This window comes from Pholcus phalangioides, unplaced genomic scaffold (assembly GCF_987345545.1).
Source record: "Pholcus phalangioides strain wild (caught in Gottingen) unplaced genomic scaffold, Ppha-v1.0 ptg000008l_1, whole genome shotgun sequence".
Classification (NCBI taxonomy): Eukaryota; Metazoa; Arthropoda; class Arachnida; order Araneae; family Pholcidae; genus Pholcus; species Pholcus phalangioides.
Window position 1 is genome coordinate 6989518 of NW_028301601.1, and position 15521 is coordinate 7005038.

The 15521-nt window shown below is 39.4% G+C and overlaps 1 protein-coding gene across 1 annotated transcript in view; it reads right to left on the bottom strand.

Moving 5' to 3' along the window:
• Positions 1-2149: 2149 nt before the first annotated feature.
• Positions 2150-15521, bottom strand: part of LOC149083576 (2-Hydroxyacid oxidase 2-like) — a 77943-nt gene continuing 64571 nt past the window's right edge. Inside the window, exons 9-11 of the mRNA XM_089234096.1 lie at positions 8140-8307; positions 7962-8031; positions 2150-2478 (exon numbers count right to left, since the gene is read on the bottom strand). Of these exons, the coding sequence (XP_089090222.1) occupies positions 2384-2478; positions 7962-8031; positions 8140-8307 (333 nt within the window). The 3' untranslated portion in view covers positions 2150-2383. The remainder of the gene's footprint in view (positions 2479-7961; positions 8032-8139; positions 8308-15521) is intronic.

Consider the following 15521-nt stretch of genomic DNA (forward strand, 5'->3'; position numbering starts at 1 on the left):
TCTGTGGTTGCTAGTACACTGTTTTGGCCAAAAATTGGTTTTATAACCAAGTCATTCATCATTTTGCTTTGGCTTGAGTCAATCTTATAGGAAACTAAAATAGTGCTGTGAAAAAAAAAAGTTAATTCAAAATTTCAATTTTATTAATATGTTAGATGAATGATAACAATACATTAGGTTAGTGAAAACCACCAAGGAGACACCCAGGTCCCATACTGGTTGTTACAATGAAGTTAATTCAATAACATTTCAATTATCATACAGTGTAAAATAAAGAGTCACTATGTAGTGATTTTTGAGATTGAAAACAAAAAATTATGAAAAAAACCCATCAAAATAGGAAGGGGGGTTGGGGAATGCGATTACACAAACACATATAATACATAAAATACAAATATATATAAATAATGCAATAATGCAACTGTCACAGGGAGGTGCTATAGTGATTATAAAAAAAAAAACTATAAATCAACATACGATTATGTATGAATTGGACTGGCAGAGCAGAGTTGACAGCAAGGGTATTTTAATGAAAAAAAAATTTTTTAGGGATTTTTTTCCATTATGCTATGATTATGTTCTCTAAGGGGGGTTACCCTCCCCCATCCTACTTTTTAGTCCTGTGTTTTCCTACTTTTTCTCATTTTTTGTATGGGAGCCTTGATATACCATTTTTAATGTATATTCTAAAGCCGGGGGGGGGGGGCAAATGACGGGCCTGTCCCCCCATCCTTTTGGCGTACGCTAATGTTTGGTTGATACAAAATCGTACAAAATAGAATCAGAATAAGTACTAGATTTGTTATCATATTTTTAATAGCCTAAAATATTTAGAAAATTTGTAATTTGAAAAAAATTATAATCACTATCCATGTATATATATTTATAATTTTTTGATACAAAACTAGCACCTTGAAAATTCCTCAATATCATGTTATATATATATATATAAACGGGGTGGTGAGATTACGCCCACACACAAGCCTTCATCCACTTCCCCTCTCAGGGAGGCAAACAAAAGTTTCTCACCATATTCCACATTCAGGAAGTCCAGATACTACATTTGTTCAGTAATTTCATCTAATACTGTAAAAAATAAAAAGCGGCCATCTCAAAGGGTTAAAGACTGGACACGTCTGCTAAGTTTTTTCAGGAAAAAAACTGGGTCTCAACGTGCAACTCGTGATCTTCACTTGCTGGGGCAGAACGGACAGTCCCCAGACTTGTGAAAGACAACAGAACGGTAACAGTGCAGTAAATTGACTTCGAAGCGACCTATCAGTATGTCGAAGAGCTCGTGCCAAGAAGAATCAACGCTTTATTAAAAACAAATGTGAGTGTGTAAAAACAAAACGAAAATATCAATTACGTGGCCATGATGAAGTGGCCTCTCAGTGTAAACGTTTAAGTCCAAGAATAAAAAAAATATTGTACGCGTTTCAAGATAAATATTGTAGTGTCTATCTTCATTGTGTGTGTGTGTGTGCAGGAGACGAAACTATGTACACTGTACAGTATGAATATACTGTATACACTTTTTAAAACATCAACGTAAAACGTAGGCCTAATTCTTACAAAATTATTAAAAATTATTTTAGTGTTCATTGGTAAATAGTTACACAAATGTGAAATGGAGGGAATGCCAAATAAGATGGAAGGCTGGAATGCAAGTCGAGATGGCAGTACGTAGGAGGATCGTAGCAGATGACTGCGTGCAACACCTTGGCGAAGTAAATTATTCCTCATTCTTTCTTTTACGGACAATCGTTATTATTTTTTAACTAATCCGGATAGTACGGAGACCAGATAGTCTGAAGCGGAGGGTTCACAACCTCCGGCTCAGGGGTCAGATATGACCCGCCAAGGGTTTCCCCCATCCGCCCCGCGAAAGTTGTTCCGGCAGAGAACTATCAATGTATACAAAACACGATTGATACCTAAGCTGACCATATTTCCTTCATGAAAATACAGAATAGTACCAAAAAACAAAATGTCAAAGCAAGTAAAGTTATCATTTACTAGTGAAGTTGTGAAATTGTCAAAGGCAAGTATCGTTGCCAATTACAGTCGAGAAAATTGTCAAAAGCAAGTGAAGTTGTCATTTGCAGCCTTAAAAGTTGTCATTTGCAGCCAAAAAATTGTCAAAATGCTAGTGAAATTGTCAAAGGCAAGTATCGTTGCCAGTTAAAGCGAGAAAATTGTCAAAAGCAAGTGAAGTTGTCATTTACAGCCGAAAAAACTGACAAAGGCAAGTAAATGTAGATACTATTAAACTGTATGAGAATCAAAAGATCACTATTACCAATAAGATAGAGTACAAAAGAAAATAACGTATTCCAAATAGCATTTCATTACATGGTAAACTGTCTGGAGTTATGCAGAATTACATATCAATTCCCTGTGTTTCTGGTGCTCGAGGTAATGCAGCAAACCGTCCGAAAATGTTGTGATCTCCAATTTGTGACAGCGTTGGTGTGCCTAAATGAGAACATGACATGAGATTTATACACTTGACACATACATATACAAGGAGTAAAGGCATGTCATCATGCAACTCTTTTATCTTTTAAGCCGTTGGTGGTAGAGAATATTTCGAATAGAAATTTCAATGAAATAACATCTCCATTTTGGATGTGGTATTTATTTTAATAGGAGCTGCTTCAGGGCCGGGCCCGAAAAATATCACTGGATTTACTGACTTTCACTTGAAAATTTTCGAAAACAAATCGATTCATTTGCATGAAAAGTATCGAAAGTGACATTCATACGCATATTCTAAATTTCAAATTTTTTAAAGAAATACAAAAAATCAGAGAATGTGGTCACACATTAATTAAAAATCTAAAATTAGACAAACCGCGTATTTTAATTTTCCGCGCTGTTGGCGTCGGGAGTACAAGTCACCTACAAGATTCATTGAAAGAACTGGTTATTTGTGGAGATGAAGGTAACAAGGAAGAAAATTCATCACTGCCCCCACGGGGACTCGAACCCCGGTTTCTCGCTTGCCGAACTAGTGCTCTACCATCTAAGCTATATGGAAGCAGAGAGAATGCTTCAACCTTGGAGCGTATATATAAATTTTTTTTTTTTTAAGGCTCCGTACATGGACGGCGGCAGCAATCAACTAATAGCTATTGACTATATGAATGACTATTGACCCGACCGGGGACCGATTCCCCGCGGGGGCAGTGATGAATTTTCTTCCTTGTAATCACGACAAATAACCAGTCTTTCAATGAATCTTGTATTAACAAGTGGAGAGGACATTTCTTTTATATGGGACAGTTCAAGTATTACGTAAGCAAATTTTTAGCCATTTTTGACCCCCCTCCCCCTTCTTGTCAGCAAAATTTCGTCATCATCTCTGCCCCCCTGAATCCTAACTCATGACGTAAGCATTATCCAAACCCCCCCTCCCCCCTTGTCATCAAAAGTCAGCAAATCGGAAACCCTCTCCCCCCCCCCATCGATGATGACGTAATACTTCAATGGCCCCCATGTACAAATCACCTCACTTAATAAAGACTCATAGTCAATTTACGGAACGGGACGGGACTTGGATTAGCATAGCCTCATCCTCCTAACCAGATCATTACCCGCTGCTCTGTCTCAATGAAGAGAATAAACAGGTGATCGCGAAGACTGCTTGGTCTAGGCTGGAAAATGTGCGTGTACGTGTTGTGGACTTAAGGTGAAGTTTGTGTCTGTGCAATGCTTGTTATAGTGCTGCCATCAGTTTTTAAACTGAAGTGTGATGATTGAATTATTGTACCGTTGTAAGGCTGTCGCTTTGTGTGTCGAGACTTTTTAATGAGGGAGATCGTCTCGAATTCGGGCCTCGAAGCTGGAAACCACAGAAAACCAAATCCAGCCGACCACCATTGTGGCAACGGTGCGGTTCGAACCTGGGTCCACTATGACCACTCGACCACCACAGCGGCGAATAGGGTAGTCAGAAATCGGGGCAAATCATGACTATTTGACGTTGCGATTTCTTTCTTTCAGCACTTTAGCACTTCTAGATTGCATTTCTGGACTTGTAGTGAGAACTGTTGAAAATATGACTTACAGTATTGACTCTGACCTGACAGTAACCCCTCTCATACAAAAGTTAATTGCATATAGAAATGTCCTCTCCACTTGTCAATACAAGATTCATTTAGAGACTGGTTATTTGTGGAGATGAAGATTACAAGGAAGAATGAATCAATGAATTACTCAATGAATCTAGTATTGACAAGTGGAGAGGACATTCATAGGTTGGCCTATGTCATTCATGAGCTATTAATTGATTGTTGACGCCGTCCATGTCCGGTGCCTTTCAACATATATATACGCCCCAAGGCTGAAACATTCTACCTGTGTTTCCATAGCTTAGATGGTAGAGCACTCGTCCGGCAAGCGAGAGACCGGGGTTCGAGTCCCCGTGGGGGCAGTGATGAATTTTCTTCCTTGTAATGTTCATCTCCACAAATAACCAGTCTCTCAATGAAGCTTGTATCAAATGTTAATTGTTTTTTCGCCGAAACTCATGAATACACTGAAACCTCTCCAAGGGGATCCCTGTTTAAAAACTACTACTAAACCGGAAATGCACATCGTCCATATTCCTCTGCGGAACTTCTAACGAATTGGTACACGTTGCAATGTGTGGTGAACCCGACGTGAAGTTTGTTTCTGTGTAATACTTGTTGTGTATAATGCTTCCATCTGCCATCAAGCTTTCTAACTATGAGTGAAGTGTGATGATTGAATAATTGCATTGTTGTAGGTCTGTTGCTCTCTGTGGCGAGACCTTTTAACGGGGAAATTGGCTCGCATTCGCGCTTCGAAGATGGGAACCACAGAAAACCAACTTCAGCCGACCACCACTATGGCGACGTTTAAAAACCACTGAGAAACAAACCTTTATTTGGCAATGTTGCTGTCAAGCAACACGTGAGTTTCTTATATTTTTCAAGTAAAAGCATTGTATTTTTTGAGCTAATTTCGGCATTGATGCTTCTGACAAACTTTTAAACATTCGATTTTTACTTGTGAGCTGTTCATGAAGTATCTGCAATTTACCCGCAGAATGGCTCAAAGGTACACACGTCTCCTATTTCTTGACAAGCCAAAGTAAGAACAATTTATAACCTTGCAGTTTAGAGGTAAATACTATGCGTACAGGACACATATTGCTGCGAATTCTTCAACAATTATAGAGAGGAAAGTTGGCAAACAGTATATACTATTCAAATCTATGTGAACCATATAAATACAGTGTGTTCTCTGAAGTACAACATCCCACATTTATTTTAAACATTGAGAATAAATTTTTTGTCATGTAATAGCATTCAGGGTACCTCATTTTGCTTAAGACAACACCCCTGCAAAATTTTTCTCCCCTGGATATTTCAATGCTAGCCAATTAAAGAGTTAAGCGGTCTTTCTCACAAATTACGCTTTGAATGTCCGCATCAGCTCAAACGAGCCCCTTTGAATCGAACTATCCAATTACAAAGAGAAGTATAACACTGTGTTGAACATTGAAAGACCGGACACACCCCGCTTCTCTTCTCAGAGGATGGGTGTACCGGGAAATTTATTAATTTTTATGTGAAAATAACAAACAACAATATTTCATATATAGAATAAGAAATCTGGTGTTCCGGGTAATGTCTCACTCAAGTCCTTGAGATGAGCAGAGGATGAAACAAAATGCAGGACGTCACAGATTTATTCATGGAACAGCAAATTTTACAGTTATTTATAAGCAGAAATACCCGCTAACCAAAGATCGTCCTACAGATAAGAGTTTTCGCTTGAGGATGAAATCTAAAAAACTGACCCCCCCCCTCTCTCTTGTGCTTTCATTACTTTTTATAGGTACGGTAGAAGCTTCGAGAAGAAGAAGATTCGATATAATTCCATTTCGTAGTCCCAAATTGGTGTCGCCACTTGACAGGCAGAAACTTAACCTTCTATAAGAATCTGGATGTTTCGCGTTGCACCTTCCCATGTCTCCTTTGGCAACAGGTCATTGCTGACTTATAGCCGTCGCCAAACGTGTCAAGTTTGTAAATTTTGAAGGGTTCTCAAGAAAATGTGCTATTGATTATTTACAGGTGAAAAATTATGACTATTTACATAGGCCTCGTAACACTAGAATAAAAGTGTGATCATAACATCGTCCACAGTTGTTGACTGTTCAACGAAGAAAACATTCTTAACGAAATTTTAAAGACTGTAAAGTATATTGGGGGGGGGGCTGCTCATGCCAAATATCATTAGTTTTGCCAGATTGGCTCTGGTTTTTTGAGATAATTTGAAGAAAATTAAATTTCAATGGCAATACCATAAGCAGCATACAGATCACATTCTTGAGAGTGTACATTATCTCAAAAACTAGATCTGATTAGGCGAAACCAATGTCAGATTCGGAATCGGTGTCCGAAAATGAGTCTAAAATTACTGAAATATCTTTGCCAATGTTTTACTGTATTTGTTCATAATGCCCAATTGCAATGTGATTTGTATGCTGCTTAACGGTATTGACACTGAAATTTAATTTTCAATTTATCTAAAAACTAGAGCCAATCTGACTAAACCGATGCCAGATTCGGAATCAGCGTGCGTCCCAAAACAATCCTAATAATCACTAAAATAAACTGAAGAACCAAAAAAACTGGTACAGGCATGCGTATGCAAATAAAGAGATATGGAACCAATCATAGTATGGCGCTGCGGTCGGCAACGCCTATATAACACAACAATTGTCTGGTATAATTGTTAGATCGGTTACTACTGCTTGAATGGCAGGTTATCGAGATTTAAGTGAGTTTGAACGTGGTGTTATAGTCGGCGCACGAGAGATGGGACATAGCATCTCCGAGGTAGCGATGAAATTTGGATTTTCACGTACGACCATTTCACGAGTGTACCGTGAATATCGGGAATCCGGTAAAAAATTAAATCTACGACATCGCTGCGGCCGGAAAAAGATCATGCAAGAACGGGACTGACGAGAATCATTAAACGTGACAGACGTGCAACCCTTCCGCAAATTGCTGCAGATTTCAATGCTGGGCCATCAACAAGTGTCAGCGCGCGAACCATTCAACGAAAAATCATCGACATGGGCTTTCGGAGCCGAAGGCCCACTCGTGTACCCTTGATGACTGCACGACACAAAGCTTTACGCCTCGCCTGGGCCCGACAACACCGACATTGGACTGTTGAGGACTGGAAACACGTTGCCTGGTCTAATGAGTCTCGGTTCCAATTGCTCCGAGCTGATGGACGTGTACGGAGACAACCTCATGAATCCATGGACTCTACATGTAAACAGGGGACTGTGTTCAAGCTGGTGGAGGCTCTGTGATGGTATGGGGCGTGTGCAGTTGGCGTGATATGGCACCCCTGATACGTCTAGATACGACTCTGACAGGTGACAGGTACGTAAGCATCCTGTCTGATCACCTGCACCCATTCATGTCCATTGTGCATTCCGACAGACTTGAACAATTTCAGCAGGACAATGCGACACCCCACACGTCCAGAATTGCTACAAAGTGGCTCCAGGAACACTCTTCTGACTTTAGACACTTCCGCTGGCCACCAAAATCCCCAGACATGAACATTATTGAACATATCTGGGATGCCTTACAACGTGCTGTTCAGAAGATATCTCCACCCCCTCTTACTCCTACGGATTTATGGACAGCCCTGCAGGATTCATGGTGTCAATTACCTCCAGCACTACTTCAGACATTAGTCGAGTCCATGCCACGTCGTATTGCAGCACTTCTGCGGACTCGCGGGGGCCCTACACGATATTAGGCAGGTGGACCAGTTTTTTTGGCTCTTCAGTGTATATTTGAAAACGAAATTAGTATTGAGCTGTGTTATCAGTTAATTAATCTGGATTTTCAAATAGACAGTAACCTTGGCGATAAACGAAAATTACGTTTAGTTACCTGCTAATAACATATCCTCTCTAAGTTCTGCTTCCAAGATCGACAGCATTTTCGTCACGCCTTCTTCACCCTGGGCGTTGTGAAGAACAAATACATCAGATTTCCGATGCTTTTTATTGAAAATTTTTAAAATAAATTGGAATATTATTAATAATTTTTTTTTTAAACTGTGACTCACAGCAACGGCAAGACTCCATGCGATCGGCCTTCCAACGAAGACAGCCCGAGCTCCGGCCGCGATGGATTTGAAGACATCGTAGCCGCTTCGTACCCCGCTGTCCATGTACACCTCGACGTCCGGGCAGCACTCCTTGAGGGTCCTCGCAATCTCCGGCAGCACGTCTATCTGATCAGACAACGGTACAGAATTCGGTTCAATGACGAAACTTCTCTGTACGTCATTCACGAGAAATTAGCGTTAATGTTACCGATGTAACAGTGTACACAGGGTGTCCAAAAATAATTAGCCATTTTTAAAAGTAGACAATTGAAAAATAAAAGAAATAGTAGAAATACGCATTTTGCTGCGTTTTTATGAGATAAACTGTAAATGTTGGACCGTATACGCATCTTCAAAATTAGTAACAAAATTTGCCCAAAGATAACGCGGCACGCTCGAGAGATCAAATTATAATATTTTCGATTTATATCCACTGTTTTCAGTAACAACATGCCATAGCCCCAAGCCTAGGCTGAACATATTTGCTAGAGAAAAATACATGAAATTGGATTTCGATATTCGGGAAAATAAATACATCGCCAATAATTGGCAAAACTTACGCCAAAAGTAAGTAAAGTAGCCAACTCGTGCAAACTCACAAAAAAATCGCCAATCGAGTAAAATGAAGCACCATTTCAAATTTCAGTGAATTAAAAAAAACGTGATAAATCTATTCTTATTTCTAGTCGTAATCACCGTGATGTAATTTTGGGTTAGAAAAATAATTTTAATAGTTGATTTTTGAAGAATAAAAGTCAATTTGGCTTTCCCGGTTTTTCCAGTATTTTCAACGGGAAAAACCGAGACATTTTTGCGAAAAGTCGGGATAGCCAGGTAAACAGAAAAACCACGACTGTCCCGGCAAATACGGGACGTATGGTCACCGTACTCAAGCACCACACAAACGAAATTAGTAAATTTCTGAACAAACAAAGTTAGAGCAAATATATGGAAAAAATTGTAACTAATTTTGAGATTTTTCCCATGACGTAATTAAAACAGTGGTCAGCCATTTTAAAACTGCTGACCGCTTTGAGAATAATTGAAAATTCTGCGGACCGGCAGATAGTTTAAGGTCTGGCAAAAAATAAATAAATAGATAGGAGAAATAGTTTGCAGACCGACAATAAATAAATAAGGGAAATAGTTAGCGGACTGGCAAAAAAAAAAAATCATAAGAGCAGACACGTATAAATAGCAAAAATGATTTATGCACCGGCAGAAAAGCACATATGGGTTGAAATAATTTGAAGACCAGCAGTAAAATTTGTCCCGCTTATGACTTTTATCCAAAAAAAAAACCCCGTCGTGAATGAAAAAACGTTGTAAGTGGCGGAAATCGCTTTTAAAAGGAAATCTCGACGGAAATGTCTTACTAAGCGGGAAAACGTTCTGAGTGGGAATGTTATAAGCGGGATACACTGTAGATGCAAATAATTCATTTGTCATTTGGCAAAGCATAGATAAATAGAAAAATATAATAATTTGAAGACCGGCAAAAATGTAAAAACAACCAATTCAACCAATTTACGTAAGCATGAATGAATGAACGTCAGAACTTTGAAACTGGACTTATCCCGTTGCCGAGATCTCTTCCAGCCCAGCTTCGTGGCAGAGTCAATTTACGTGAGCAGAATTTTGGCAATTTTTGATTTTGAGCCCCCCATTCGTCACAAAAGTAATAAAAGCATTGACCTTCCCGTCTTCTTGTCAGCAAAATTTAACAAGCTGGGCCAAAGCCTCCCAGACTGGTCTCTTTCTAAGAGGCCCAAGTTGCCTCCCTTTAAAGGAGGACGCATAGGTTGCTGGGAATAAGGGACCCCCGTGCCCTTCCTCCTCCTCAAAAAAAGTTAGAAATGCTAAAAAATTGATGTATTGAAGGGAAAGAAAACCCACTTCTCTCGGTTAAGTTCATTGATTTCCGTAAATTTGAAATGTCGTTCGATAGTCATAACACAATGTTCAACCGTTCAATTTTTTTATTTGCAATGAATAGAAATTGAATATTTTGGCAATTATAGAATTTTTAAAACTTTGAATTTAATTGGCATTTTTGAATTTGTGCACCCCCCCCCCCCGCCCTCAGTTATCGGCGAAAAATGCTGAAAACTTCCAAGTCAAACATCTCCGTTGATATCGCATTTAAAAAGTGTGAAATTTACTGCAAATCAGCAATAAACTTCCAATTATTAAAATGTAGCCTGCGTTCCGCTCTGAAAATTATTTCGGCAAAAAACTTCATATTTTTAAATGAAATATTCATTGAGATAATAAATGTATGAAAACCATAATATTTTGGCAACTGATTACTGCGTTGACAAGTTTCCATCGGATCAGAAGTTTCCATTGGCAGTGTTTCTTAACCGGTGTGCCACGGCACTCTAGGGTGCCGCGATATATTATGGACATGAATTAAAAAATATATATATATTACAGTCCACTTAAAGGTCTTAGAATAAATTTAGTCAAATTAATTACTCTCATTCATGACAGAATTGTCGGATAAATCGCCATCTGGTGGCAGTGTCATCAATGCGAACTTTGGCCCGAGTTAGATCTGGCTGTCCATGTACGGCCCCGTTCAGCACACGACCTCTACGGAAAGAGGATTCGTTGGATTTCTAGATAATTGTCTAGGGCGCTCACCCGGTAAACGACGAGAGGACGTGGGTTCGATTCCCGCAAGTCCAATTTCCTTTCTTGAATTTATCTTCGCATCAGCCAGCTGTAGAAACCTTCGTAGTAATAGCGGAGATGACATCACACACACCTTCGGATAAGCTTCGGTTAACGAGCTTAATTCGTTCCACGAACGTGTTCGTTATACGAATCGCTCGTTATTCGAATCAAACTCCCCCATAGGAAATAATTGAAGCGCAAATAATTCGTTCCACAATTATTCATTCACATAAAAATGACTAATAAGAATGACATTTAATCAATTATGCAATGCAATAATATATATATATATATATATAATACAATAAAATACATATAATGGACGAGCCAATGAATTTTCAGAGATATTGACCTTGGCGCGCCTACATTGGGTAGAAATCAGTGAACTTCCCTCTTGCGGGGAGGGCGTCTCAACATCATGGGTCCTCAGGAAAAGTGCAGAGTCGTCTTAAGAGCCCCATTGGATTCCCCCTCCCCCTTGGATACAGTAATTTTTCTAGGGCCCGTACTTGGATAGATAGATAGAACCGCTTACAACCCCGGACTGATGCAAAGCAACTTACTTCCGTTACCTCAAAAGAGGCAGGGTTGTGTCGGAAAAATTAGCAAAGATTAATAGTAGTGGCCCCCCTTGCCCCGTGCTCGAAAGTATCAAATCACTTGGGTCGTGCTTCCCATGAAGACAGCTATCAAGTCGATGTAACGTACAACCCATTTGACTAAAAATGGATAGCTAAACCCAATGACCAGGGTTGAACCCAAACCCAGGACCAAAAATTGCACGTGCTCCCAGTGGCACATAAGGGCTGGAGACAGCAGCTTGGGATTTCAAATGAAGTGAGGAGAAGACTTGTGTGGCAAGTGAGAAGATGAAATTGGCATGTTGAGGAGGAAGATTCGAATGTGATCTAAATACACAATACATACAAAATATATACAACGCCTTCACTGTGACGGGAAACGAGGAAACAAAGCCTACATCCACAGTACTAAGCAGTTTTGCTTCCATTTATTTTCACAGAATATGCCATCTATACACACGCAGAGCTTCCAATGAGATGGGAATAATCAAACAGAGCCTCCGTTCACAGTGCCCGGCATTCACATTTCCCCATACTTGGATTGAAATGCCGGTCTATATAGTATGCTACTGTATTCACATATTGAAGCTCTCGGAAATTTTGACCAAACATCGTTATCATGAGCACCCCTTTCAAATTTGAGGCCCCCGGGCTATTCCAGGTTGGGCTATGTATTAAGACGGCACTGGCAAAGTGTTTTGGGGTCACCCGTTCTTGGCTGGAGAGAAGTAATAGCTTATATATTAATTACAACCAAAAATTGTAGTACCAGATCTCGTGTGCCCCCCATGGATATGACGGCCCGGGCCCTGCCCATATGGGTCCGCGGATTTAGATGATCCTGGTTCCATTCTGTGCTGGATTCAGAAAGTATTAACATTTTCTCCCACCATAATTTGCTTGAAATCTATCACCTCTCTCTCTGAGGGCCCCTCTTCAGCACTTGTCGTGGTCCCCCCTTTATCTGATTTTCACCTGTGCTCCCCCAGAATATTCCGGAGACGCTGGAGGGCCGTATGGCACCATGTTCAGAGCCACTGCAATCTAATGTTAATAACATAAATCATTAATCTGAAATATCTGCTGCCACCTACCGAATAAAACTAATATGATTTTTCAATTGACATTGGTAAAAGGTTCCGGAATAATGAACTATATTACAAAAATAATAAAATATAATGTCATAAAATATTTTTAAAATAAATAATACTTATTAAATTGTCAAATTTGCTTCAAAATTTTACCGGTTGACGTTTCTATAAAGTAAAATAATATGAGTAAATTTGCAAATCAAAGCCGTCCTGGTTGAAGGAGATGCTTCGACCTAATGGGTTGTGGTTTTTAGTGTGTGCGCCTGTTTGGTCATTATGAGGCAATAATCCCTGGTAACTACGGTATTCGGGTGTGTCCAGCTTCTACCGTCGCTTTAATGGTGTTCGTAACGGTTTTTTCAACGGCTTTCTGTGCAAGTCAAGATGGATTCTTGCAATATCGCTGGTTCTAATACCAGTGATACTTTGTGTGTGCTGTGATCGACCAGTATTTCTTCCCCCTCCCCAGTGCATACGTCTGCCCCATATTTTCCCTTTTTATAGGTTTCTGAATGCACTTGGATAGCGTGGATTTACAGCTGAAAGTGAAACAACGACACGCATTGACAGTGTGAATCCAGGAGAGGCTTCGACTATCATCGACTTTTTGTTCGAGTTGTGGTCATCAGTGGACAAAAGAACCCTCAACCTGTTTTGTATTTCAGTGTCGCGGATCGATCTGTGTTTTTCCGCTATCTACGGTTGTTTCTTTTGGGTGAGATATGTATGTTGTGAAGTGAAACCCGGTCCAGACCAGAGACGTGGCTCATCAGGGGTAAGTCTTTGCTTTTTGAGTGCTCACTTAAAATGCCCCTTCGTTGTCCCTATGCCGATCCGGCGGCAATCGCTGAAATTGTGGCTTTTCGCCGGATGGCAGAGAGTTTCGTTTTCGAGGGGAATCATAATTTTGAGACACTGACAGAGAAATTTCTGCCTTGGATTGAAAACATGTATGATTTGAGTAACGATGGCATTAGTGATGAATGTTCTGTGGTTGATCAATTGCAAAATCTTATAACATATTTTGTTGAGTTCAAAATGTCACATAACAATGATACTGTACTCAAAAAACTAATTAGTACAGGTTGTTTATTTTTTGGAGATCTTGAGGGTATTGATTGTGTTCATAAGCTGTCTAACAGCTTTAAGAAAACGCTTGTAAACTTGGTAACTGATCCTGGTCCCAAGTGTGCTAAATCAATTCGTAAGAGTAAGAAGGTAATGGCTGATAATTTATGTGTTAAAAACTCTGCTACAGGTAAAGAATTTGTGCATGGAAATGTTTCAAAGATAAATGATAAGGTAATCAGCCCAAATAATATTTATGATTGTGTCAAATCAATCGATAATTCTGTATATTTATGTGATAAAAATGACTTTAATTTTGAAAAGAGTGTCAATGATATGAAACCATGTGATAATGTTAAGATGGTATTAATTCATGATGCATGTATCAACAAATCGAACGAAAATGTTATCAAATCAGTTAATGGTTCCATGTATGTATCAAACAGAGTTATTCATGATAATGATCATGACAAGTGTGGTGTAAATGAAAAGCTAGCATTTGATAATGATAATAGTAACCCAAAAGTCAATGTTAACAATACAGATGTTGTTGATGCTATAATTCTGGGTAATGTGGTCTGTAATGATGAACATGGTATCAATGATGTCAATGTAACCGATTGTTTGGTAAAAGAACTTGTCATGAATAATAATGTCACACTACTACCTAATTCTGATGTTGAGAAATTGGGTAAATTTGTTACTATCAGTGAAGGTTGTGATGATAATGCCAACATATCTGATAATTTGGTGAAGGCCTCAATCAATGGTTTCAGTAAAAAGCGTCATATTTCAAGTAAATGTAAATCACGTAAGCATAATGAAGCCCTTAAAAAGAAGTTGAAAAGATGTGTGTTATCCAAACTTGTGTCATCTCAATGCCCAGTGCCGAATGAGTGTGATAAGCCTCAGCAAAAACGATCGGACTCTGACACTGATACTGATCATGATGATCCGGCACTAGTAAATAGGATCACCAAGGAACTTTCCGACTGTGTTAAGTTATCTAATTCAACGGCTAATCCAGTTTTGCCATCTGTAACTGGAAATTCAGTGATCCCTGACGAAGGCAATGGCAACGAAAAAAGCAGATTCAACGTGGGAAAATTGAAAACCAAGAACTCTAAAAGTGACAAGCATGCTAACAAAAATATCACTGTTGCCAAGGCCCCTCCATCTAATGCATGTATGGCAAAAACTTCAGATCGTTATCTGCCGTCTCTTCAATCCAGGATCTCGAAAGAGAAACCGGATCCAGCACTTGGTTCCATGGTCACAACTGACGAGCCAGATAATCAGCCAAAATTGACGAAGTCACAGAGATCAAAAGCTAGAAAAAAGGCAAAAAAGATGTCTACAAGAGCAAATGAGGTGATGCTCTCCACGGGAAATAACAACTCCACTGGAGCTACTGCTACCCCCATATTTGAAGATAAATCAACAAATGAGTTTGCAATCGCTTCAACAAGTCATCGAAGTCCAGTGAGAGACTCAGGTGGGGTTGGAGAGTGCAATGCAGAGTCGGATTCAGTGGAACCGAGTAGGGTAGAATCTAGAATTGACAATGATTATCCTAATGGTGACAACGATGAATTCACTCAAGTCAACAGAAGACGAAAAAAAGTTAATGTACCCCAAATTGTCTTATCCTCTTGGGGATCCAACTGGCTTGCAACCTTTCGAGATATAAAAAACAATTGTGAATTTGCTCCAGTGTCTAAAACGACAGAGAAGAACATTCTGTTAAATTTATTTAGTGAAAATGATCACAGGAACGTCACAAGGTTCTTGGACGATAACAAGTTCGAGTATCATACGTACCAAATGAATAGTGAAAGGTCCTTAAAATTCGTAATACGTGGTCTACCAGCAAATGTTAACCACTCTGACATCACTAATGACTTATCAAAACAAGGATTCG